The following is a 27171-nucleotide window of genomic DNA, read 5'->3' as shown; positions in this document are numbered from 1 at the left end:
GTATATTTTAAAGTAATAATATATGGCAAGCAAATTAGAAAAATAATTTTAGCAAATATTTTATAGGCAAAGGGTAATTATCTTGATTATGTAAAGAATCTATACCAAATACATATATACATATATAAACTCTTAAACTAGTAGGATTTAGAAAACACTTGGAGAAAATACAATTAGGAGAAAGGATCAACATCTTTAGATATTAAGTAAATTCAAAGGAAAAACAAAAAATACATACCATTTACTCATCACATTTATAATTTTTGCTTGTTTTAACAATTTTTTATGATAATACTCTCAGCTCCTGAGGTATAGAAAATAAAGCCTTCTCATTCAAAGGAAGTATTAAGAAAGTTTTAACACAATCATTGGATTTGATATCATGAGACCTAAAATTGAAGTTTATCGTGACCATATCTGGAAAAATATCTCCTGCTTGCTTTCCATTTATTTAATTCTTCTGGAAAGAAGCTCAAGGAAGCACTAACAGTGGTTGTCTTTCCCCTAAGTGGAGAGGCAGGAAGTATGTGAGGTGTGAGATCTGCTCGGCCGGCGTGGCTCAGTGGTTGAGCGTCGACCTAGGAACCAAGAGGTCACAGCACGTGCCTGGGTTTGTGGGCTTGATCCCCAGCAGGGAGTGTGCAGGAGGCAGCCAATCGATGATGTTTCTCTCTCATCAATGTTTCTCTCGCTCTATCCCTCTCCCTTCCTCTCTCTCTCTCAAGTGTGTGTAAACACACACACACACACACACACACACACACACACACACACACAGAAAATTAAAAAGGATGTGAGATCTGAGCCCAAACTGCCTGGGCTTCACTCCCAGCTCTGCCACTTGAGTAGCTACTTGACTTTGAGATTGAGTAGCTGTTGGAATTGGACAAGTTTTAAGTTCCCTGTGATTAGATTTCTCCATCAGTGATTTAGTGGTTAAGCGGCACCTACCTCCTGGGGGTTTTGTGAGAACTACATTTTCTAACACAGGTAAAGCACAGCCCACAAGGCCGGCGTATACTAAGAGCTCAGTAAAGCATGAGCTATTTGCTATTTAAGTGGTAGAACCAATATGGGCAGACTTTTGCTGACACTTTTCTTCATTTTCCAAATCAACGTTTCTCTCTCGAATATATTACTGTTACATTAGAAAAAAAGCAATAGATGTTTTCCCGAGGACCCAGAAAACTGAGTGAAACAGATGATTTTTTTTAGTCACATAGATACAGACTCTTAGTTGGAGTATCAGAGTATGTCATCAAAAAATAGATGCTTCGTGGCTGCTGAGACCCAAGAGTTGAAATTGGAGTTGCAGTGACACTTGAAATGAACTTTGTGCCCCATATCATAAGAAATTAGGATGGTGCAGCTTCCCGGAAAGACTGCTTGCATCCTTTGGAAAAGCTTGTGTCTACCCCGTATTCTCTCTCAACCCCCTAACCAGTAGCTTACATGAATAGCTACATCTCTATAAGACACATTTTAGTAATAGCTGGGCAAAAGAAAAAAATTTACAATAATGGAGTAACTAAATTTTTTGGGCAAAGAACGTGAATTAGGGGAAGGGAGAAGTAGTAAAATTTATTCAATACCTTTGTTAATTTCCAAATATTTCAAAAGGTAGCATGGGCAATTGGATTTACACATAAAGTTATTTTAAACATATGTTTTAAAGTTTCAGGAGAGGAAGGAAAATTAAGGAGAAAATTGCCGTCTCCTTCCCTTAATTTCCTCTAAGTTTAAGGGGAAAATGGTTGAGAAAAAAGTCTCCGCTCACTTTGCCGTCTTCTCTTGCCAGCAGCTAACAAGTCTGTACAATACGGTTGCCCAGGCGATGCCAAGACCATGTAGAAAGAGTGGTGTGTGGGGACAGGAATGATGCAAATGGGTTAGCAGCGTGAACGGGAGGAGGTGTTTGGTTTCTTTTGGAAAAAATAAAAGTATACCACCCGCTATAGGCCGTTATGCTAGCCGTTCTAAACATCTGCTGTACGAAGGGACTTCATTATATTGCCTTGTTCGGGGATACATCATTTGTCTCCTAGTTATGCCCCCATCTTTGTACCTCTGTACTGAGCCATGTCCAAGTTGATTCCACCGCATTTAAGTCAGACAAAGAACTTTTCCATAACTTCTACCTGAAGCCCTGGATTCAGCCATCCCCTCCCAGACCGACCGAAAAGCTGGGCACAGCCCTTGCTCTCAGAAGAGCACAAATATTTGTTGCTTAAATAAAGTTACTCTTGTCCGACAGGCGTGATCACCAGACAAATCCTTATTCCGTTTTCTAGGACTGTTACTTCAGTTTCAAAAAGACTCCGTTTTTCTTCTTCTTCTCTTCTCCCCCCGCCTTAGGGACAATCCTTGGATTCACACTCCGGCCGTACAGGATGACCTACCGGGAGGTCAAGTACTTCTCCTTCCCCGGGGAGCTGCTCATGCGGATGCTGCAGATGCTGGTGCTGCCGCTGATCATCTCCAGTCTCGTCACAGGTACCGAGGCGGGGCTGTGAAAAGCGCGCCCCAGGGTTGCTTAGGAAAACACGCTCTTTGGGTTTCTGCTGGATGCATGCTCTGTTCTAGGGGAAAAAACAAAACAAAAAAATTCCTTCAAAATGATGGAAAGGCGCTTTGGTAATGCATGACTGATAGCACCTTGTATTCTACCGATCACAAGAGGAAACACTGACACAGACGCGTAATCTGGTCCGCCTCGCCACGAAGGAGGGGCCCTGCTAGACAAACACGGCACCAGCAGCCCCCTCTGACAGGAACGTACGTACAACAGGTCTGTTTTCTCACCCTCTCATCCCACCCAGAGAGCATCTGGTTGGACAGCCTGTTAGCTATTGATGCAGGATGCTTGTTCTCAGAGCCACCGGGACGTGAGCGGGAGCCTTCTGGGGAGCCCGGTCAAGAGGTAATGCTCACCACGCACTCCCACCAGCGCTGCCTTTCCCTGGTGAACCCACACGGTTCCACTGCCTTCTCCGGTTGTCCCCTCCCTGTCATGTCACTGTTTAGCTTGTGGAGAAGGGGGTGGGGGATGAGAGAGTGGTCCCCATCCTGGTATTTTGTCAGCTGACACTTGGATTTCCAGCGAGGGCAACTCTACAGGGTAGCATCCTCTTCCCATGACAGCGAGACAGCCATGTACTCCTGCGTGGGAATGGTTAGCCTCGTGTGTGTCTGTGGTTGCTGAGCGCAAACGGAGCCAAGGGAAGCGTCGCTGTGCCTTTCTGCCCCCTCTTCTCTTTCCCCACCGCCCATCTCTGACTTAAGGCGGAGTGTCCATAGACCCTGCCCAGCAGGATGGTTTCTGGGCGGGGAGCTAAAGCCCAGAGCTCGGGTATCACTCACCCTGTTCTCGCTTCCACCCTTGGCTCACGGTCCCCTCTTAGGCAAGTCACTCCACCTAGGTGAGCTCGCCCTATGCATCTCTCCCCTCCCAGGGAGTTCTCAAGGGCATTTACAGTCTCCTCGCAAGCTATCTGTGTCATGGGAACTTCACAGGACAGCTCAAAGGTCCTGGAGCACAAGTCCAGCCACTTCATGCCTGGGTGGGCTGGCCATTACGTGGACAGAAACTATGTCAGATTCCTCCTCAACGCCTGGCAGATCAATGCTGGCTCCCACTTGCCCAGGTATTTCAACAAGTGGTTGCACGCACAGGGAGCTCCCATTGGAGGGAGAATGGCCCATAAAACGATCATGCGGATAGGATAGGATGACTTGGGAGGCTTGTTTTTGAAACTGGCCTGGCCCACTGCTGACCAGGGGTAGTCATTGCAGCCTTATCACAGAGGCTCGATCGGTGCTGACAGGAGGGCACAACCTCACTTTGTTATCCACGTGCCGCTGTTACCTGGGAAACAAGTTCTTTGCAGCGATGAGTGGACAGAACCCACCTCTGCCATCGTATTTTCTGGAGTGGGGAGTCCCTCCTCCCCATCCCACTGGCTGGCACCTGAATTGAGTACCTGACGTTTACCTGGGCACAAACGGAGGTGTCCTGATTCCTTTATCCTCTCTCTTCGAGGGTGGGATCAGTGTTTCGAGGTTTTTGCTTTCTGGTAATTGTGCTAAACACCCCATGTTACCCTCTATAAGGGGAAAGCCCTCACTAGGAAGCATTTGAGAAAATGCTACTTCCCCTTAGTAGCAATCCTAGTTGATGGTTAACTTGAAATGGCATTTCCTGGTATTTTCTAATACTTAACACGTCAAATCTATGGAAGGAATAAGAGACTTCATTGAGTAATTGTGCTGGGAAAAAATATTATGATGCAATCCCTTTTGCATGGTTAAAGGGGAATTTGTGGGTAAACCTCAGTGAATTCATCAATCTGTATAATGCTGTTGTTAAAGAGACAGGCATGCTAAGCTGCAAACAACCCATATGAAATGAACTTTTAAAATGTAATAGATCCCAGTCACCTGGGATGTTACCTTCCTTTATAAATTCATTAAGGGGGCTTGTCCTAAAAGCTACAGCTTTAATGCAGCAAGGTTTGCTCATTTTCCAGAGGAGGTTATTCAAATGGGACAAAGAAAAGCAAGAGAATTTGAGAAGACGACTCATTCACTAAGATTATTTTGGGAAGTTTGCCTGGCTAGTGAAAGGTCGACTATAGGTGCTGAAGCTGTCCATAAGTTGCTGACTTTGATTGAGGAATTATAGACTACATCGGAAGCTTTGAGTTGGCGTTTTTGACAAAGGTGGTAAATTCAGACAACATTATGATCTAATAAATTTTATTAAAACAAAAAAAGTAACCTAATGGCACGTTGGGGATGCTGTCACTTGGGGCCATTAAGAAAGAAGTGGCAGCTCTCTTTCCAGGCCTGTGTGAAGACAAGGGCCATAATTATTTAGTTTGCCAAAGATCCTTTTAAGGTGTCAGTCTCAAAGAAGTCATTTCCAAGCAACACAGTAACTTAGATACTTAGGATTCATTGGAATGCCTGATTGATTCGATGAGAGTTTCCTTCAGTTTTAAGCGCAATGATTCTACCCCAAAGTGGCGTATGACCCGGCGAGAAGGAGAGGGAGGAGGTATTGCTGCAATTTACACACCCCCTGGAGGGTCCCCGGGTGTGTTGGGCGATGTCACTAGGGAACGTGTTTCTGAGGAGGGAACACAGTCAGGGTCCACTCTTTTAAATGGGAAAAGCAGGCTCCAATGCCTCCAGTGGCCAAGCCGGTGACCTCCACTGATGAAACTGCCATTTCCGGCCACTGTTCGGTTTCCTACTCTGCTGGGGTCATGGATTCAGAGAAATGTTTCTGTTCGACAGGAGAAGTGCCATGGACCAGTGCGATGATAAGTGGGAAGTGGCCCGGCTTGCAGAGCAGTATAGGCAGAGGGAGGCCAGGAGACTATTGGGACCTGAAAATTACCAGCTCCAGCCGATCGTTTCCAGGTGTCAACAGGGCCCGATCTTCTAGGTTTTCAAAAGGATCCCCAAAATCCTGAATGTTCTAAGAACCTCTAGAGCAGTGGTTCTCAACCTTCTGGCCCTTTAAATACAGCTCCTCATGTGGTGATCCAACCATAAAATTATTTTCGTTGCTACTTCATAACTGTAATGTTGCTACTGTTATGCATCATAATGTAAATATCTGATATGCAGGATGGTCTAAGGCGACCCCTGTGAAAGGGTCGTTCGACCGCCAAAGGGGTCGCGACCCACAGGTTGAGAACCGCTGCTCTAGAGTTTTATGTGTTCATACAACTAACAGAACAAAACACTGCCAGGCAACGGTTCGCCTGCAGACCCAGTGTAACCCTTGGGGCTTGGGGGTCTGAGATAAAGCAGAGATGCACTGATTAGCTCGTGCATCCATGGGGTCACACTGGGTCTCGTACTGAGTCTCACAGGTCACCTTATTCCACTGTTGACAGTTCCATGTCAAAGCTTAACTAACATGAAATCAGCTACTCAACACCACGTTCACTGACCACAGAACAGACGGCCGTTGGGAAATCCCCCCGCTCCATCCTCTGGGGTTCGCCGCCTTGTGTCCTCGCTGTGCTGGTCTTTTCGGCTCCTGACAGGAACCCAAGAATAAGGACTCAGAGGTCACCCTTTCATGGAAAGTACTTCCCAAGAGGGAAGGGCTTGACAGGCTTAGTGCTCGTAAGGTCCAACGTGCCAGGGTCTGTGCAGGCAGAGATTGCGATGCATGAGGCCCTTCTTGCATCTCTGGGATCAGGTGTTTCGTTGGAGAAGATGCTGCACATTGGACTGTACTTACGTCGCATTTCGACTCTGGGGAAACTGGGTGGGTTTTTGTCCTTGAAGCCTCATGTTTGAGTTGTGGCCCGAAAGCACCTGCAAGTCATGTTCTCTTCCTCCTGAAGTTGAGAGTCCAGTCCTTCCCAACATCGTTGGTGTGTGTTAGCGTTCCAGAAGCTGCTGGATCTGTACTCAAGTACCTTTTTTATTTAATTTATTTTTTTAACAAGAAGAGTATGTCTGTGCCAATACACCACAATAAAACAGGAGTTTGGCACCGGTTTCTGTTGATTTGGTTGGGATGGACAGCCAAACTAGATAATTTCATGCCAGAAATATGAGTTGGTTTGGCTGGCTTCATCTGATTGAATTCACTAGATAATAATTAAATTCCTTTTCAGGTTGTGCTATGTAGACGGAACTATCGCCTCCTCTTTACTCCCGAATCTTTTCGGAAAACGAGTGCTCTCTTCCGTTCTCGTTCTAAGTGCCCTTTCCTCCTCAGTCACTTACCTAAAAGGAAATCTTTCGTGTCACCCGTTTCCTGGGAGGGGGGATCATCCCATTTGACAAGCAATCACTGTGGAGTTGGGCAAATTGTCAGTAAAAGGTTGCTGGGGGGCTGTCCACAGCACCAGTAAAAGCAGCAGCGATGTCTGGGGCCTGTGGAAGGCACGCCGGAAGTAGGGTTATGAAATGCAGGAAGTTGACCTTTGAACATTCACTCATTCATTAACAGCTACTTTCTGAGCTCTTACTACATCGGGCACTGAGCTAGGCACAGAGGGCACATGAGTACAAAGGGCTAGGACCCAGCATGACGTGTGCTGGGCGGGGAGGGAGAGTTTCCCTGCCCCGCTTAAATCACACAACTTAGGTAAATTCCATTTTCAACTATCAGGGAGGGAGGGAGGCTGGGCCTCTGTACTCCCATCAAGAAAGAGACAATTTGATTGATTTTAAGAAATTGACCTCAAATCTGATTTTTCAAGTCATGGCAATCTCCATCATTGACTGAAAATGTTCTTTAAATCAGCATACTTTTCTTCTAATGCCTCAAATCATTGTGGAAGAGGGACGCTCCTGTTGCTCGTCTGATGGAGGAGATAATAGACCACACGTGGTTCTCAACCTTCTGGCCCTTTAAATACAGTTCCTCACGTTGTGACCCAACCATAAAATTATTTTCGTTGCTACTTCATAACTGTAATGTTGCTACTGTTATGAATCGTCATGTAAATATCTGATATGCAGGATGGTCTTAGGCGACCCCTGTGAAAGGGTCGTTCGACTGCCAAAGGGGTCTCGACCCACAGGTTGAGAACCGCTGGCTTACAGTATAACGGGAGTGTAGATGACGCTGTTGGCTGCCAAAGATTCACAGGGCCCAAGACCTGAGGGCGAAATTGCGAATGTGAATGAGGAGTGAAATACACATGAGCACCAAATTAAGACGCTGTTTTACCTGTAACCCAAAGGAGCGAATGAGAATTAAGAGTGACTTTCTCACTGTGTGGTTTTAAATTAAGGAGGGGTTTCTGCACCAACCAGAATCAATAAATGCCGTTGTATTCACTCCATTTTGGGAAACTGATGCAGCCCAGTCATCCCTTCCAAGTCACTGTCCGGCTTCTGCCTAAGCATTTCCAAGGACAAGAGCTCTTTAGAACCCATCTGTCCTTGGGAAACTCCAACAGTTCTTTTTCGCATCCAAAATGAAACAAGCAAATTTTTTAAAAAATCAAACAAAACGGAACACCTGCCTGCCTGTAATCCCTCCTCCAGTGACAGGCTCTGGGATGGGCACATACTCCTTAGCAGCTTCCTTCCGAGTCTGTAACGTGGGGCTTCACCGTGATGGAAGCCAGCGAGCCGCAATCGCCGGCCCAGGGCTCTCTTCCCCGAGAAAATAAAACTAGAGATAATAAAGGCGCCTCAAAGGATGGCCCTTGGCTTCACACAAACACCATTTGCAATAAGAGAGTCATTTCATTGAACACGAGAGGGCAAAAAATGAGCTGGACAGTTCTTAATTGGTGCACATGTGGAGGGTTTGTTAAGGCCTTGCCAAAATGAAGAAACATTTAATAAACTACTCATCGCCATGACTCTGCTGATGGCGGAGGCCTGTTTGAAATACTCCAGCGCTTATGTGCAAGGAAAGGAATGGTCGGTTTATTCCCTCTCCCCACACATACATTAGGGGGTGGGGGAGGGTTATCTCTCTTGCGCAGGAGTAGGTTCTTTGAGCCTCCCTTTCATTCTCTGTAAAATGAAGGCGAAAACTGTCTATGTCAGTGAGCTCAGCATGCCAGCATTTTGAAAAACCCTAACTTAACTCTGGTGCCGTGTCACATATAGAAATTTTTTGATATTTGCAACCAAAGATATAAAACAAAGATTTATATTTTTGATATTTATTTTATATATTTAAATGCCATTTAACAAAGAAAAATCAACCAAAAATTGAGTTCGCGTGTCACCTCTGACACGCGCGTCATAGGTTCGCCATCACTGGCCTATGTCATGGGGTTGTGAGGATGTGAGGACTTACACCGGGCACATAGCATCTGCTCCGGTGGCGGTAGCTATGGGCAGTAAGAGTCCTGCAGTAGGAGCCGTCCTGCGGTCCGCATCGTCTAAATGAAAATGCTAGAGCAAGAAGAGAGCTCACTTCAGGGGCGTGTGACTGAGCCTCCAGATTCCACACGTCATTGGCCTGTGATCCCTGCAGCCATCACTTTCCTATGAAAGGGAAATTGAAGAAACCATGAAGCTCGGCCAGTAACAACACGGGAGCCAGAGAATTCCTTCCTCCCCACTGGAGGGGATTGGTTTCTGCCCTGCAGCCTGGGGTGTGATTCCCTCGTCACAGCTGCCTCGCCCTGAATACTATCACTGGTTACACAACGCCCCAGTCTCTCCTGAGAAACTCCAGCTCCCTGTGTGGCCCCCAGAATCCACGCGGCAGGCGGCGAATTCCACGCGCTGCCTCCAGGCTGGGCGCAGAGCCCTCCGGCTCACCAAAGCTTTCGACAAGCCCAGTCTCTCAGCGTGTCAGCGCTTGTCATGGCGCCTGGACACAGCCAGGAAGCAGCTCAGCCCCCAGGCTGGTCCGCTTTCTTTTCTCTCTCGGGCTGATCAGGAACACGGGAGAGGGGGCCCAGTAATGGCCATCGGAGAGGGAGGTTGTGGGGTAAAATGGGAAGACCCATCTGAGGGGTAAAGAGGTCGCCTGGCCTTTTTATACCATATAGAAAGGAAATCTGGGTGATTCAGTGTGGTTGGTTTTTTTTTTTAGTGGATTTGGGCTTTGGTGAGGTGTAGACAAAGCCATTGAAGTCTAGCTGTCCCAGAAAATGTCTACCTTTCCATTGCAGACGGTCTCATTCAACAAGCATTTGCTGAGTTGTTTTATAAACCAGCCACTTTTGTAGGACTCAGGGTACCAAAATGAAGAAGGCGAGGTCCCTGACCTCCAGAAGTTGAACTCGCGGTTGGGAGATGGACTTGTGATTCTATAGCACAGGGTCATGTGACCGAGGCAGCGCAGGCCCAGTCGGGGAACCAAGTAGGGAAGAGGCAATGCCACCATCCCTCTTCCTGACCCTCCAGTGTTCCGGCTCCCTAGTCAGGAAACAACGCTGTTAGCAGACAAAAAGCTTTGGTGTGTTTGGTTGGTTTTGGTTTTTTGGGTGCTGCCTTGTTTTTCTCACACCGGACTCTTTCACCATCAAACGCAATAAGAGCTGGGGTTCCCTGAGAGCTTCCCAGCAAAGTCACCTCAGGGGATGTGGCCTCACAGATGAGGAGTCAGAAACTTTCCCTTTCAGACAGGAGCCACTCAGCTTCCAGGGGGCGAGCCGGGGCCCTGAGGCTGTGTGAGCAGGAGGGCAAATGGAGGTAACCTGGCACCCAGCGTGGGAATCCCCTCTCCAGCCTGGAAGGTGGCCGTCAGCTGCCTCCTGAACATTCCATCCTCAGGTGGCCCAGGCTCCTGAGCTGGAGTCTGCGTCCTATAAGGCCCACCATTGGTCCTGATTCCCCCTCGGGAGCAATAAACAATGAGGTTCTTTGGATGGTTTTGGGGGCACACACCTGAGCACAGCTGAGGTGTCCCAGTTCTTCTCATGTTCCCAGGTCTTCCAGGCCCTTCACCACCCTGGTTGCCCTCCCCTGCACCCCTTCGTTCCCAGAATTGAACCCAGTGCCCAGAGGTCACATGACTGAGTAGGGACAGTGACCTGGACCCAACCCTCTGGGAATCCCAGCTGGGGTTGGGTCGGCTGTTGCATTAACTGCCACAAACCACTGGCTCAGAGGATTCAGCCTATGGTCACCTAATCCCTCAGAAATGAATGTTGATGGAAAAAATAATTGTGGTAAAAATGGAATTGGTCTTGATTTGAAAGATCAGAAGCCCCAGGCTCAAGGCTCTGTGTGAGATGAGACTTTCCAGAGAGCGTGGGCCTGTGTGAGCCGGGATTTCTTATCTGTGACGTTCAGCGGCTTCAAGTTTGCCTGTGGTTTTGATTGGTTCTGGTTTGAAAGAAATTTCTCAAAGTTTCTTTTTAAAAATGTAAAAAGAAAAATTGAAGGTTTTCTTTAAAAAGGAATTATTCTCTAAGACAGATAAGATTTTAGCAATTTGATCATTTCCCTCAAACCACTGTTGGAACCGCAGGTCTGCGGGAAGTGATGGAAGGGATGCTCTCCTTCTGTGGACATAGAATGGTTTCCAGGAGAGCGCGTTGCCTGAGGAACTCACTGGAGATCTGGGCTTAGGGCTAGAAGAGGTGTGTGGCGGGGGGTGGGGGGAGGCGGATGCTTCTGCATGAGCCACCCGCTGGTGCGCCTCTCACTTCTGGCATCCACATGAGAATTTGTACCGTCCGATTCCGTTTAGTTACACTACATGGGATGTAGCCCCCAGACTCCACCTCCCACCCCACCCCACCCCAGAATTCTTCAATTAATTGGTCTGAAATGCGGCTTGGGAATCGATGTTTCTTTACAGTTCTCCGGGTGACTGTACTGTGCACCCGGGGTTGAGAATCAGCATTTTCCAGTTTTTCTAGAATTGTTCTTTGGAAGGTTCAGGTCCTTATTCATTCAGATACCCTCTCTTCCAGGAAGCCTTCCCTGGCTTTCCCCTGGCCCCTACTAACACATGCTCCCAAAGGAGTAGCTTCATTATGTATTCCATACGGTTTTATTTAAAATCACTTAAATAAAGTGAATGCTTACCACTTGTATAAATGAAATAATATAGAAAAACACAGAGCAAACCACAGACTACACACACATGCCAGTCTGTTGGCTCAGATTTAAATGGACTTCTGCTAGGTGAACTGCTTATCCTGGAAATTATTGGGAACCTGTATTCCATTATAAAAGGCTTCTCTGTGTCTCATAAAGTCAAGTGAAAAGATGCTGGTGTTTCTACCAGCAGAAAGACAGAGAGATAGGCACGGGGAGGGGGGTGGGGGGATGGTCAGAGGAGGTCTTCTAAGCCAGACAAGGCTTTCTGGGACGATGCCGTGCATTATATGTTTCCGGGACACAGTGCCTGCCCTGTCTTCCCTGTGTTCCATATGTAGTGGGCATTTCATGATAAGCATCAAGAAGGTTTTGGTGGTGGAATTCTCTGCTGGAGGATTGATCTGCCGAAATGACCCAGCCAGTGTTGAGTCTGGATAGACTCTAGGTTCCCAAGTCTTACATACGTTTCTGCAAATTCATTTCTCCAGGCAGATAAACTTCTTGTTAGCTTCTTCCTGGAGAAGATCTTTGCAATAGTCTCAGGTCCCCAGGCTGCGAGCCAGTATGACCTGCGTTCAGGTGTTCGTTTCCTGGACTTCCTCATGAAGGAAAGAGGTGTGGCCACCATTGTATTTATTTAATTTTTTAAACAAGTGCTTGAATTTCCATCCGAGTTTTCTTCAGAGGGAAGAAACTTCCCCTAAATTACCAAGGAGGGTTCCTCTCCCAGGCCATTGGATTCAGATTGGCTAGTTAGTACCTGAGCTCTGATTCTGGGGCAAGTGAAACAGTCAGAAGGAGCTGCTGGCTCATCTTTTCGGAGGATTCTATAAGAAGAGCAGGATGATTCACGGCCTCCAGCCTGTTAAAATGACATCCATATTAGCAGGACTTGTCAGTACTGGTGGGGGGAAAAACTGTATATATAGATGTGTATACACACACACACACACACACACACACACACACACACACAATCCTGTTTTATCTGTAATATGCCTGGGCCCCCTCCCCCACATACAGTCCATCCAACCACTGGATTATTTTGAAGCAAATACCAGATATTTCATTACATTTCTAAAAGCAAGGAAACATAAGCCAGGTGTAATATTTTAAATTATTTTAATATACTTTATGTTTGTACACACACACACACACACACACACACACACACACACACACGTCCCAACAGCTGTCAGTCACTTGAGGAAAGTGTTGCCAACCAAGTTCTTTACTTTCCTTCTACTCATGACACAAGCTTCTCTACCAGCACTTTATATTACGTGCCCAAGCTCCCCTGCAGCCAGAGCATGCTGGGCCTTTATAGGAAATAATGCGATAAAATGCTTAGGCTATGAAACTCTGGGACAGTTTTTCATTATGGCACAACATGAGTGTGTATGTACACACATAGCTTTGCATGTTTGTTCTTTTCTCCAGAGTCCCCCCCAAACCTAAGAAGTAATCTGATTGTGCCTCTAATGTTGGTAATTCTGTTTTAATTTACAACTTTTCCAGGATTTGTTTCTGTGTTTTATAAGGTTTCTCAACTAGATTATTTCTATTTAAGCGGTAATTTGAATGCATTGTCCTCAGAGGTGTTTGTGCTAAGAGCTCAAGTTTTATTATTTTTAAAGCCATCTTCCTGGATGTATATTGCAAAATTTCCCCAAATTGTAATATGTACAAAAAATTCTTAATATCAGCATACCTAACCTACACACACTAAGTACTGAAAAAATGGAATCTTGGGATCCATGCTTCGTGACGTATCTGAAAGCATTCCTTTGGTAAGATTCCAAGGGTAATCTTAGAGCCGGACATTCATGTAGTAGTTCTTAAACATGTTTAGGAATAAAACTAAAAATTCATAACATTCTTATAGGTACATAAAGATGTTTGCATATTGGATTCTATGTGACATAGGAACACATTTACTATGAGAGGATATGGACTATAAGCACATTTCATGAACAGTATATGCTGTTACATCTAAGCATGAGTGACAATTTCAATTTTTCTACTATCATTTAGGTATAATATTTCATAGTTTTCAACCCCTTATTCTGCTGTCACTCAGGTGAAGAGAAAGCAAGAATCGATTAAAATGTTTTTATAGTGGAAAATCTTTAAATTGAGAGAATTCATTCTATTGACTTTAATCTAGTCATAATTTCCCTCTGAATTGGACACCTAGTGTCAATGTTTGTTTTAGCAGAAAACATTTGGGTTGAGCTTCCAGAGCACAGATGTTCCTTGGGAACATGGCTTGAAGTCACTGTGTAATTTCCCATTAAATAAACATCTGAGCACCACCAAGCGAGGCCAAGTGCCTGGAAAGTGCTGTTCACATCACATAAGCACAGTGTTCCTTCTGTGAGAGGCAAAGGCACGGCCACGCGCATCGGACTTCCCACTTCTGCGGATGTACTCATGTTACTAACGTTTGCCATTCACCACTAAGCTCCTTTGTTCCTTAGAATGATAGAGATCTATTTCACAACAGAGAGACTCGTTTTGTTTATACAAATTCCCTTGTTATTTCTCTGAATTGGTTAATAAAGACAGATTTATCTTATTTCAAGATTGCACTTATTTTTTAATAGCTTTATTGAGAAATAATTCGCATGCATACAATTTACACATATTAAGTGTATAATTCAGTGACTTTTAGTGTATTCAAAGTTGTGCATCTATCACCACAATCAATTTTAGAACATTTTTATTACCCTAAAAAGAAACCCAAACATCTTAGTTATCAGTCCCTAAGAATCTCATTCCCCCAGCACTAGGCAAACACCAATCTATTTTCTTTCTCTTTAGATCTGTCTGTTTAAGACACTTCATATAAAGAGAATCATACAATACCAGTATACGGTTCTTTGTGATGGCTTCTTTCACTTAGCATAATGTTTTCAAGGATCATCCATGCGGTCGCATGTATTCGCGTTTCATTCCTTTTTATGGTCGATTGTATTCCACTGTATGGACATACCATATTTTATTTATCCATCCATCAGTTAGTGGGCATTTGGGTTGTTCACTTTTTTCCTTTTGGCTATTATGAGTAATGCTGCTATGAACATTCATGCACATATGTTTTTATTGCTCTTGGGTATATACTTTGGAGTGGAATTGCTGCATCCTATAGTAACTCTGCTTAATCTTTGAAGAACTGCCAGACTATTTTCCAAAGTGGCTGCAATATTTACATTCCCACCAGCAGTCTATGGGGTTCTAATTTCTCCACATTCCCACCAACACTTGTTTTTAATCTGTCTTTTTTGGTTATAGCCACCTCATTGTGGTTTTAATTTGCATTTCCCTGATAGCTAAAGACGTTGAGCGTCTTTTCATGTGCTTATTGACTATTTTTATGTGTTCTTTGGAGAAACATCTGTTCAGATCCTTTGCCTGTTTTTCAATTGGGTTGTCTTTTAATTATTGAGTATTATCTATGAAAATTGAACAAACAATGGTAAAAATGACTAGTTCTATAATAGTATGTTCTTTTGAAATAAAACTTCCTCCAGAAAAGGAAATAGTTGAATGGCATTGTCTAAAACAGTGGCATTTTGTTTGTCTTAGGTGTAGGAGGACTCTTGCTTTTCCCTATAAAAATCTGTGTTTTTGCTAAAACTTCTGAAGTCATAAGATATGTAGTCTAGGTATTACAATTGCATTTTATGTTTCAAAATGGTAAAATTCAAATATTAAAAAAATGACTAGTTCTATAATAGTATGTTCTTTTGAAATAAAACTTCCTCCAGAAAAGGAAATAGTTGAATGGCATTGTCTAAAACAGTGGCATTTTGTTTGTCTTAGGTGTAGGAGGACTCTTGCTTTTCCCTATAAAAATTTGTGTTTTTGCTAAAACGTTTGAAGTCATAAGATATGTAGTCTGGGTATTATAATTGCATTTTATGTTTCAAATGGTAAAATTCAAATATTAAGTCCTTGGCTGTCCTAAAATAGTTGTAATCCTTTAAAATGTAGACATAGATGTCTACATTTTAGAACAAAATTAGAACTTTTGGGTACATTAAAATACAATGTGTTAATTTTTGTAGTTATAGTGAATAAAAGTTAAAAATAAGGCAGTGACAAAACAATGTGAATACACTTAACACTTCTAAACTGTACATTTACAAACGATTAATATAGTAAATTTTATGTTTTTTACCACAATTTAAATTTTTTTCAATAAATTGGGTGTAAAATTTTAATTCTAAATGACTGCTTATCAATCCAACCCCCCACAGAGTTTCTACACTAAGCTTTGGAAGGACATCAGTTAGCTTACTCCCTATTTTCTCTCTAATTTTACTTTTGGAAATGTATTTACAGATATTTGGGGTTATCCAGAATGTTTGTTCTTGAAGGCAGTGATCAGATTATCTCTAGAAATTGAAACATTTCTCAGCTGCCCCCGTGGATGCCCCAAGAGGTAGGTGGGGGTGGCAGTGGGGGAGAGACCCTGGGAAGCAAGAGGACCTCTGGATTTCATGCTCAAATTCCCTCCAAAGAATGTGGATGCTGAGACTGGAGTGTGGATACAAATCTCACTGGAATGAAGTGGATTTTATGAGCTGTTCAGGGGTCTGGTACATCTCAACTTACAGAAAGGCCCCGGGGCTGAAAGGTCTTTTGCAATGCTGTTGGATTATATGTATTTCTTAGTCGTTGTATTTTGAGCTATAATTCCAGGTCGGTTATTTCCAATTCAGACAGAAGGTAAATGTCCGCTTTCCTTAGCTGTCTGCACCCGGGTGACGGCAAGAAGAGCCCCGCCAGTTGCTCGTTAGGACACCCCCTGTGAAAGCGCTAGCGAGGCCTTGAATTCCATCCTTGAACTCCTCATCTTTGAAGAATGACTTCTGCTTCCTTTGTCACTAGCCAAAATGTACCTATTTGGATAAAAGATGGATCCCATATGACACCACATTGTAAAATACCCACTTGTAAGAGCTGTAATGGAATTGGCCTCTGCCCGCCTCATACTCCCACACTGACCATGAGTAAGAGCCACAGTGAAGCTTGCCCCTGACCATTCTCAGTGATTTGGGTGTTGTTGTTGTTTTTCGTTTTTTATTTTTTCACTCTGCTTCTATCTCGTGTCTGGGATTCCCAGCAGTGAGTTTTGCTTTTACTTGATGGGCTATTTTATCACGGTACTAATTATTGCTGATTTTTATACCTAAATATGGCTACCGCCAAGCAGCTTCTTGCATTGAGGTTGACGTCCTCTTACAGATATAGAATTAATGCACCAGCTACTTACAAGTCATCTCTTTGTGTTCATTAAAGAAAACCCCTAAAGACTCTTTGGTGTAAGCTAAACGTAAGCCACTGAATAGTATTTAAATTAACAAAACTATACTGGTAAGGAAAACTAAAGATGGTTGCGTCTTCTGAATTTGATGCCAAGGTGGGCAATGGTGGTGCTGGTGCCAGAGACAGGATGGGTTATTGGTCTGGCCAAGAGAACTCTGGAATTTTAAAGAACACCAATAAAGTAGAACAGATGACCTCCGATAACAAGGGCTGGCTTTTTTTTCACTGACAATTGGTTTCCTCTGTTTATTTTGCTGTTTCAGATTATCCTTTCTGTGTGGAAATCCACACAAGGATCCTAACATTAAAACCCTCAAAAAATAAACAAAATAGCCCAAGCTTTTTGGAAAACTTAATGTTACTAGTAAACATTATTCAGTAATGTCCACCCTCCCATGACTGGACAGAGGCACATCTGGTATTTACTAGTAAACATTATTCAGTAATGTCCACCCTCCCACTGGACAGAGGCACATCTGGTAGGTGCGTTGGCTCTGTGCTTCCGCCTGTGACTTGCTGTGGTGGCTCGGGGCCAGAGTCCACTCCCAAGTGCAAGCTGCGTGAGGGCAGACGGCGCGTGTCCCTCTGATTGGGTTTTGTGATCAGCTCCTCAGTAGGTGGCTCACTGGCCCGGAGCTGCTGCAGAGCAATGCAGCTGTGTGTACGTCGACGGCGTCCATTTAGCCTCCCTTCGGGGAGATGGGGTTTGGGTGTTAGACAGAAAACAATTTTCAGCATCATATTTGTGGTCTCTTTAAGGAGAAAATTACAAGTGGCTTCCAAGTCTTTGAAAACTTTCTGTTTCAATATTTCTATTTCATGAGTACTCACAAATAATGCTCAATGGGGTATTTTTTGAGAAAAGAAAAGATTCCTTGAAACTTTGCGAGTGTTAAGTAATTCCTGCCTCAGTGGGGTACAGTGGCACTATGTGAGGAGAGCAGAGGCAGGGGCAGGAGTTTAAAAGTGCCCTGTATCCACCCTTCTACCCGCTGGATGTGAGGTCAGAGATAGAGTTGGTCCCGTAGGATGCTGTTGGGATGTAAGAGCAGAGGTAGAATTGGTCCCATGGGATGTTTCTCGTTGAAATCATCTCTGTCCACAGCCCTGGTGTCACTAGCCAAAATGTATCTACTCTGAAATTATGGATCCCATCTGACACCACATTATAAACTACCCACTTGTAAGGATTGTAATGGAATTGGCCTCCGCCCACCTTGTCTCCCACACCAGCGATCCAGAAAATGCTTCGTGATTCTGAGGAATTACGTTTTAGGTTTTCATTTGTTTTTCTTTGATTACCCTATTGGGAATGTGCAGTTCTTCTTTTGTAGCTTCAAGTAAGAGTCTAATTTAAAACTTTTCCTCTTAAAATATTCTAGGAGCCCTATGGCCCCATAGCAAACACTCATTGTTGACCAGTTTCTGTTTCCAGCTACATGCCAGTCATAATGCAACTTATTAAGACAACTGAATGAGATGATTGAATTATTTTCAATGTACAAAAGGCAAAATTAGCTGCCATGAATTTCTCTGGAGCAAAATATAACTAATCTTTCCAAATATTTTCATTTTTGACATTCAATCAAGATACACTCAAATTGTTAAGTAGGATAGATATTTCCTTTGGCATTCAGAATGATTCCAAACTTTGCTCAGAGAAGAAAGGAGGGAGATCAAATGTATTAAAGCAAACTGAATCAATTTTACTTTGGTACATTATTCCTCTCTATCTACCACAGGTCTACTCACACCAAAGAGTACATATAAAAATTAAGATAAAATCAGTAAGTCTTTCATGGAAATAGATTTTAGCACCAGAAAAAGGCAGATTTGGGTGAAATTTTGACTGAAAGACGATTATTTTCTTAACAAACATCCAGACTCCAGTCATTTCTTTTATTTTATTTCTACAACTAAAATCAGTTTTAGAGAAAAGGCAGCAGTCTCACTTAGGATACTTTAAAAGAGAGCAGTTTCTTTTATTGCAATTGATCACGTTAACTTCATGGCTTTTCTTGTTTCTTGTTTTTAATTTACCCCGAACTTTATGTGGAGGAGGCTAACATAGGCTCTGATTGCTGTAGTGAGTATTTTGGGATTCTGTTATTTGGATCATCTATTATTTCCTGTAGCATTATAAATATATTTTTTATTGATTTCAGAGAGGAAGGGAGAGGGGAAAGAGAGATAGAAACATCAATGATGAGGGAGAGAAAAAAATGATGACGGAGAATCATTGATTGGCTGCCTCCTGCAGGCCCCACAATGGGGATCGAGCCCACAACCCGGGCATGTTCCCTAACAGGGAATCCAACCTCCTGGTTCTTAGGTCGATGCTCAACCACTGAGCCACGTGGGCCAGGCTCTGTAGCATTATAGTAGAGAAGGGGTTAATAAGCTATTCTGCATTTCTATGTGATCACTTAGAAGTTTTGTGTTTGTTTTTTTTTTTAATTAAGTCATTACTTAGCATTAAGCTTACCATTGGTTAATATTTATTCTTTTTTTCTTTATAGGGCCAAGCACATAGGTGTGCAAGAAATAGTATTTTATTTTTCTCAATACTTTTCTGTTATTGTTTTTAAAAATGATTGTACTGTCTCAGTGCTGAAAGGAGATAAAAAAGATTCGGATTTCAGTTATTTTATCTACAGGCAGGACTGTGCCACTCTGATTAACCATCTTAACTTTAAAAACTTTAACTGAGGGACTTTTCAAGGAAATTTGAGGTTTGTTTCAATAAATCTTCCTTACTGATGACTAGCATAATTTGGAACAAAAATTCATATTATGATGACTAGTATATTTGGAACACAAATTAATTTGAGCCTGCAAAAATCTACCATTTTCACTCCCATAATTCGTCAGATCTTGGACTAGCTCCACATGCTTTCTGCACCGCACCTCATCCTGTCGGCTCGGCATAGTGTGAAAGTTTGGCTTTTGCACCCTTTTGCTGCCCTCGGGAGGTATTTACGACTTCGATAGGCTTTGTTTACAACCCGAGTGGTCTTGTAGGATAAACCCTCTGGCCTCCTGTGACACTGAGCTGCTGATACAAACTTCCCACATGTGCAGACAGTCCAAATCCACATTCAAACAGTGCCGCCTCGTTAGGAGAGAGTCCTGAAAAGGACTTGTTTAGGCATGAACAGGCCCAGTGTGTGACTGGCCCTTAGAGATAGTGATTCTATCTATATTTCCCTTCGGCCATATACATTATGAAGAGTCAAGGCAGGAGTGTATAGGATTTAATGTCTTATGACTGTGTTAAAAACCTGTGGTTCAAGGGTTACTAAGATTTCGATAGAAAAAGAAAATACACACATACAGAAAACCCCACACAGCATAAATGTACACTTTAATACGATATAAAACGAACAGTCCCAGTTGTACAGTTCAGCTCTTATGTTCTTTACCAGAGTGCGATGCACAAAATTTGTGCAAGGGGCTCGGCCCTCGCAGCCCTGGCTGCCCTGGCCGGCCCTCACAGCCCCTTACAGCCTCGCCAGCCCTCGAAGCCCCGGCTTCATCTAGAAGGGTTGTCCAGCTGTTCGGTCTAATTAGCATATAAGCTCTTTATTATGTAGGATGTGTGTCTAAGTATGAAAGTCACAAGTCTGCCCTAGCTGAAGGAGTTTATCTGATTGGCTTGTGGGTAAAAGATTATCTGAAAAGTTAATTATGTCTATCACAAAAATGGACAATTGGCTTAAATTCCTATTTTTAGCCTTCCCAAAGAAAAACACAATCTTACCCTCTGTTGGTTGACAAGATCAAGTTTGAAAACTGAGCAGGGTTCTAGCCTTTTCTAGTCTATTAAAAAGAAAGATATTTCTACTTCTTTTCAAGAACTTTTTACCCAACCAATTTGTTCTAAAACAGTCCTTGCCTGTGTTGAAAGACAAGGTATAGTTCACTTAGAGCAAATACCCCAAAGAAAAGTCTAGATCAATGGTTCTCAACATTTTTCTAGTCCCAGCATTCTTGCGTGATAAAATCACTCTGCCTAGTAATTAATGGTAGCTAATAAAATCTCTTAATTTTGTTTTTACCAGTGTGGGGAGGACAGAATCTATATGGTTTCAAAGAACTCTAAAGATTTTTCTGATACCCTGATACTCATGCCCCCCACTCTGCAATCCTTGAGGGAGAAGTATCTTTCCAATTGAGGATAATTGTGTGAGTTTTCCAAAAATAAAGAATTATAAGATATTCCACATGGATTACTTTAGTGCATTTAAAATTTGGCTCAAAGTTTGACTTACTTTCTGTTCACTTTCAGGAATAAACAGCGAGGCAATCTTGTGAGTGGAGTTTGAGAATGTCAGTCTACCTTACTTTTACCTGGGGCACCCAGTTCTCAGTGTAGAGGCAGATGGGGAAGCCAGATTAAATGTTGGGTGAACTTGTCTGCTGCTTCTACCTTGACCTCTAGCTCTGGATGAGAGTCAGTGAAAGCCTTCTCTCCTAGATACAGTGGGCCTTGACTTACGAGTGTCCCGACTAACGAGTTTTTCGAGATACGAGCCGTCTCTCGGCCGATTTTTTGCTTTGAGTTGCGAGCTAAAATTCGGGTTACGAGCCAGTTTCAGATACCCACTGCTAGTTGGCACAGCGAACGTCACAGTGAACGCCACAACATCAGCCCAGCATCACGTGTCTCACTCGTTCACTTTATGATTTGACATACGAGTAATTTGAGTTACGAGCTCCGTCACGGAACGAATTAAACTCGTAAGTCAAGGCCCCATTGTACAGGATAGGGATTTTCTGTAGTCGTTGGGAAAGACTGGTTTCTGTTACAGTCATTTATGTCTAAAAGATAGGGATTCTTTTCCCTAAACATAATCATAATCCCCATTATCAGTTGTTTGAAAATGAACAATAATCCCTTCATAATACCCAGTCAGTTTTCAAAAATCCCCATTTCTTTTTCTCTCTCTCTTTTTAGTTTGTTGGTTTGAATTAAGCCACATTTGTACGTTGGGTTTGTTTTACATATCCTTTAAGTCTCCTAATCTATAGGCCTTTTTTCTTCCTCTCTCTCTCTCCATCTCTATCTCAATCTCTTTTCTTTTGCAGTTTGTTTTCCACAATCTGGATTTTGCTAATTCCATTTCTCTAGTGTTGCTTAACATTGTTCTCTATCCTGGGACCAACTTCTCTAGACTCACAGACATCCTTTCTTTTGTTTCCAAATGGGCAGAGCTACATGATGAGTCCCAGGTGAACGCATAACCAGAATTGTCTGCAAAACAGGCATAAAGATACACTTAAGGCTTCATAATTCTAGACCCGTCTCCCTTCCTAGAAAGGACCCAGTGGTGTCTGTAAAGGTGCGGATTTTACCGAGCTGGTTCATTGTTATGAAGACGATGAGTGCATGTAGAATAAACGTATTCCCGGTGAAGGAGCACAAATACGGAGGAGAATTCGGCGTTTTTAGGTTTACAGAGAGAGTAGAAAAATATTAAAAGTTGATTTTACAAAATCAAAGGAAATGTAGAAACTAGGGACTCAGCCCGAACTTGGCCCCCTGCTCAGCCTCCTCCCCCACCCCCAGGCTTGTTGACTGGACCTCCTAACTCTGACTGCTGACTATGGCACCACCTCCACCTGGTCTGGACAGCATCTCAGTCCAAGTCTACAGCAGCAACGTCCGTGCCAGTCTGCCTGCCTTCCCCCCACTCCCCCTAGGAACTTGCCCCTTTCCGATCTGCATTTTCACATGAAAACAGTATGATCTTCCTACGACTCAACTCTGAGCTTATCCCCACATTGCTTTTGGAATACAGGTCACGTCTTGTATGGCTCCTGCTTTTCTCTTTCATCTCATTTCTCACCCTCTCCCCTCATGTCTTCCTCTTCCCTGGAACCCCCCCTTACCTCCCGTCTTACCTTGGACATCACTTCCTCCAGGAAGCCTTCCAGCCCAGTAATTAGGTGGCCCCATTGGCGTTCTCCACCTCCTCTGGCCAACTGTAAGTTTCATGAAAGTAAAGGACCATTTTGTTGGGCACTTCACCCAATCATTTTCTGAGACCCCAGAGAGTCTTCGGTTATTTTATCTTATTTTTTAAAATATATTTTTATTAATTTTAGAGAAGGAGGGAGAGAATCATCGATGAGTGAGAACCACGAATCGGCTGCCTCCTGCGCTCCCCCGACTGAGCATCAAGCCCACAATCCGGGCATGTGCCCTGACCAGGAATCGAACCAGCAACCTCTTGGTGCATGGGGTGATGCTCAACCAACTGAGCCACACTGGCCAAGGCCATCCTCAGTTATTTTAGAATCGTGAAAGCCTCCACTTTCGTGTAAAAACATGATATGCTGCGTAACACTTTTCAGAGAGGTTAGCATAGCAGAGAAGAGTTCAAGTTCCAGGTGACCCAGCTTCTCCTGGAACTGTGACCTGCTTCCTTGAGCAGAATCAGACCAGAAGAGCCAACATTTGGACTCTTGACGTAGAGAAATATTGCACCCTGCTGCCGATGGATGCGGTTGGCTTATTATTTTTTCTTTTTGAACAGGCAGAGAGAGCTTTGCCATGCTTTTTCTGGAAAGATTCCCTGATTCAGTCTTTCCGTTCATATTTGGTGGAGTGCCTACTAATGCCCGAGGGCATGTGTGCGGTTGAAAGTGTAGTCTTGCACGGGAGGGGTCTGGGTGCCAGCTATTCGCTTCCCTGGTGGGCATTTCCGGATATGAGGGAAGGTGTGCTCTGACACCCCCAGCTCCGACGGGTATGCGTGCACACACACACTCACACACACACTCACACTCACACACACACACTCACACTCACACTCCACACTTTCTCCCTTGGGCCGCAGATCAGCTGTGGAAGTTGGGCCACTGCGTTTACCCTGCAGCCGAACAGCTGGCTCTTGGTCGCTTTCAAGGAGAGAAAGGGCATCGCTGCCTGCCCTGGGCCTGAGCGCCCTCCTTAAAAATAGAACAACGCGTGTGGCTGGTTTCTTCTCGTCCCGGGCATCAGGAGCAGGTGTGCGGTTACACACACAGAGCGAGATTCACTCCAGCACCGCCCGCCCACCCCCCCGCCCCCGAAGTCCCAGGAGCTGCCCTGGGAGCTGCACGGCCTCCCGCGCTGAGTTACAAGAAAGAAACCCGATCCCTCGCCGTGTTGCTGACACGCCGAGTCACATGCTCCCCCGTTCTCCCCGGAGGGACCGGGGTGGGGCGTCCACGCGAGGGGGGAAAATGTCACCGAGAATGCTGCTGGGCACCGGGAAACACACTACAGCTCCCACCCTGGAAGCTGAGCTTGAACGAGAGGCACTCGCATGCACGGCTCCTGGACACCGCAGGCTTCGGAACGGCGAGGGCGGGGCCGGGAGATGGAAATGCGTCCCGGGAGCCAGGGCGCAGCTTGGGGGACCCAGCGGGAGCGGAGCGGACTTTCCAGCTGCTCCCCAGGGCCCCTCCCGGAGGGACGGCTCCCTGTGCGGTGACCTGCAAGCCCTGGCCTCCCTGCGCTCGGGGAGTCCGTTCAACCCCGTCAAGCGGGGGGCTGCGAGGTGTGGGGGTCTGCACGCTTCTCGCTTCTCGGCAGCTGCCTGCAATTCTTCCGCGTCTCGGAGGAAATGGTTCATAATAAATGTGACCAGATGCGAGGTGTTGGACGGCCTGGCGAGGGGCACTCGTCTTCGAATTTGGGGCTATTTCGTGTCTCATCATGGAAGCTTCACCCGCCTTCATGCCCTCCGACGTGTTCCGGTGTTGGCGTACGTGCCTAACCTCTGATCCACGCTTCCCCCCCACAAGTTCTCCCAGCCTGTTTATTGGTTCTGACGCCACCGCCGCTCAATCCTTGGCTCGCAGAGTCCGGTCTGGTAGCCATGCTCGGGCAGGCCCGACCTGGTGCTGCTGTGGGCTCCTTCCTTCTCTGCCTGCGCTTTTCCATCGCCCCTGATCGCCAAGCCCAGGGTTGCCGGAACTCGCGTTTATATATAGGTTATTCCCCTCCACCACGCTCCCTCTCTTCTCCTGCCCGCCCCCCCCCCCCCTGTAGCTCATCCCACACTGCGGTGCCTGCCCAACACTGTGCTCCCCACGGGCCCAGCATGGAGAGCAAGCACCAGGTTGTAGTTCCAGCCACAGCCCTGGGCCTGGCATATAGTAAGTGCTCAATAAATCTGTCTCAAATGAGCCAAGTGTGATGACCGAAGAAAAATGCAAAATGTTCCTGTTTTCTTATTCATCAGCTCCACCGTCAGAAGACAGAGGCACTTCTGAGGGGGCCTTACACCCTGCAGGGCTGCTGGGAACATGTAGAACCCTGTGCAAACAGCAAGTCCAGTGAGTGGTTATGAGAAGCCGGGGGAAATGCTCTCCGGCCTCACTCACAGCACGAGGAGGGGCGTGTGTGTGCAGCTTGCGTACTTCTCCCATTCATCTCACTCTTACCCAGTTTATCTCCCTACTTGAAATACTTGACATTTCTGCTCATGTGAGAGTTAGTCCACCGCATTCCTGGGGCAGTCACGTGGGCTCTGGCTTCCTAAGACTGTGGATACACTTCTCAGGGGCACTTCCTCTATTTTCCCGGTCAGACCTTGCACAGCTCTGTGCTTTCCCTGACGGCATCTGCCATGTATTTTCGTGCTTCGTTCCCTTCCGTGTCCTCACTGCATGGGGCTCTGGGTCACGCCCAGTCACTGTTGCCTGTTGTCATTCATTCATTCATTCATTCATGCATTCAGTATGGCGCCCCTCCAGGCAGGGTGCTGGGTGCTGAGGAAGGGGGTCTCAAATCTCTTAAACATGGACTCCAGCCCCGGATCTCCCTCCTCTGCGGGGAGACGAGATGTTTCCCTCTGAAATAGAAGAGGGACGGCCTGGTAGTGCAGAGCGTGTGACCAAAGAGGCGGAGGCTCGCTCCGGCTGCATTTGCCTGTGCTAATCCCTGTTTGGGTCAAGAACACAGACTTTCCAGATCCGTTTCTGTACAGTTGCAGCCCTGAATAGCTCTGGGGGAAGTCGCTCCAGCATTCAAGGCTCATTTATGGGGTGGAAATAACAGTCGTGGCCGCAATAGAACACTTGCCATCCATGCCAAATGCGGGACCCCAGAGGGAGCTGGTGGCAATCACGGCTGCGGGTGGTTAGGTGGACGGTAGGCACTGCCCCAATGTGAGCGATGGCTGCCACTCTCACCCCACTTCAGTGCTGTCAACATCAAGTTCAAAGGCCTTTGGCTTCCCTGCGGGAGAGTATCAGGTGTGAGGCCTTTCTCGCTTGGGCATCTGGGGTCCATCTAGGGAGGATCAGTTCCTCACCTTGGCCAGGTCAGCTGATGGCATTCTCCTTGACCAAGCCTTGGCTCTGTACTAATTGGTAGCCTGTTTCGGAGATCGTATTGCTTGTCTGTCCACCTCCTTTTAGCCGACTTGCTCCTTCCAAACATGCTCGCTGCAGCTTGTCAGTGTTTCTAGACAAGAAAACTGCTTGGAGGTGACCCCGAGTAAACAATCGAAGTCACTATATTTTTCTATGTAAAAAAAAAAAAACAAAACACCAACCATTTGCCAAATGGTTGCCTAATTAGTCTCACCCACTGAAAGCCCGCGAGTAAACAATCGAAGTCACTATATTTTTCTATGTAAGAATAAAAAAAAAAACACAACCATTTGCCAAGAAAGCCCATGACCTTCCAAGATTGGGAGAACTTCATTTGTCGTAAACGGAACCAGTTTCTGTGAGTTCGTGTGTTAGAGCAGCGCTTGAAACTGCTTTGCAAAAGACCGTGGGGAAGCTTTCATTCTCCAAGCCTCACCACGAGGTGAGCTACTGGTGTCACTCTGTACATCATTGAGTTCTTGGTCTCGTGGCCTTCTTCTCCAAACCTGGAGCTCGTCAGCCATGGCTAAGCCCCGGTTTTAGGCATTTAATTTTGGCTTTTTGATGACAGACTTGGTTTCCAAGGGTGTTTGCAGGTCCCCTGTGGGATCGTGGTCTCTACAGTCAAGGTTCCCTAGCAGTCAGCTGTGTGCAAGTTAGAAACAACCCACATGGTTCACTGAGCCTGGGACAGAGCCTGCACACGGTCACTCTCAGTAATTCGCTGTCGGTGTCTGAGAACATTGGTGTTGCCATTCAGATTGTGTTACTCTCTTCCACCTTAAAGTAGCAAAATGATCGTCTTGATTGCAGATTTATTCTTTGGTCAGTGACATTTTTTCTTTCACCTGCATGATAATTGCTAGCAGTTATTAATTACAAAAGACAGGCCGGTCATTGAACAGACATACTGGTTATCCCTTCTGCTACATCATTATTATCTGTGTTTTACAGACGAGGAAACTT

General features: G+C 45.1%; 1 protein-coding gene across 1 annotated transcript in view; it reads left to right on the top strand.

The window, feature by feature from the left end:
- Positions 1-27171, top strand: part of SLC1A3 (solute carrier family 1 (glial high affinity glutamate transporter), member 3) — a 75706-nt gene that overhangs the window by 20641 nt on the left and 27894 nt on the right. Inside the window, exon 3 of the mRNA XM_005872585.2 lies at positions 2356-2493. Coding sequence (XP_005872647.1) covers positions 2356-2493 — 138 coding nt within the window. The remainder of the gene's footprint in view (positions 1-2355; positions 2494-27171) is intronic.

This window comes from Myotis brandtii, unplaced genomic scaffold (assembly GCF_000412655.1).
Source record: "Myotis brandtii unplaced genomic scaffold, ASM41265v1 scaffold384, whole genome shotgun sequence".
Taxonomy (NCBI): domain Eukaryota; kingdom Metazoa; phylum Chordata; class Mammalia; order Chiroptera; family Vespertilionidae; genus Myotis; species Myotis brandtii.
Note: the sequence above shows the minus strand (reverse complement) of the source record. Positions and strands in the feature narration are given on the sequence as shown.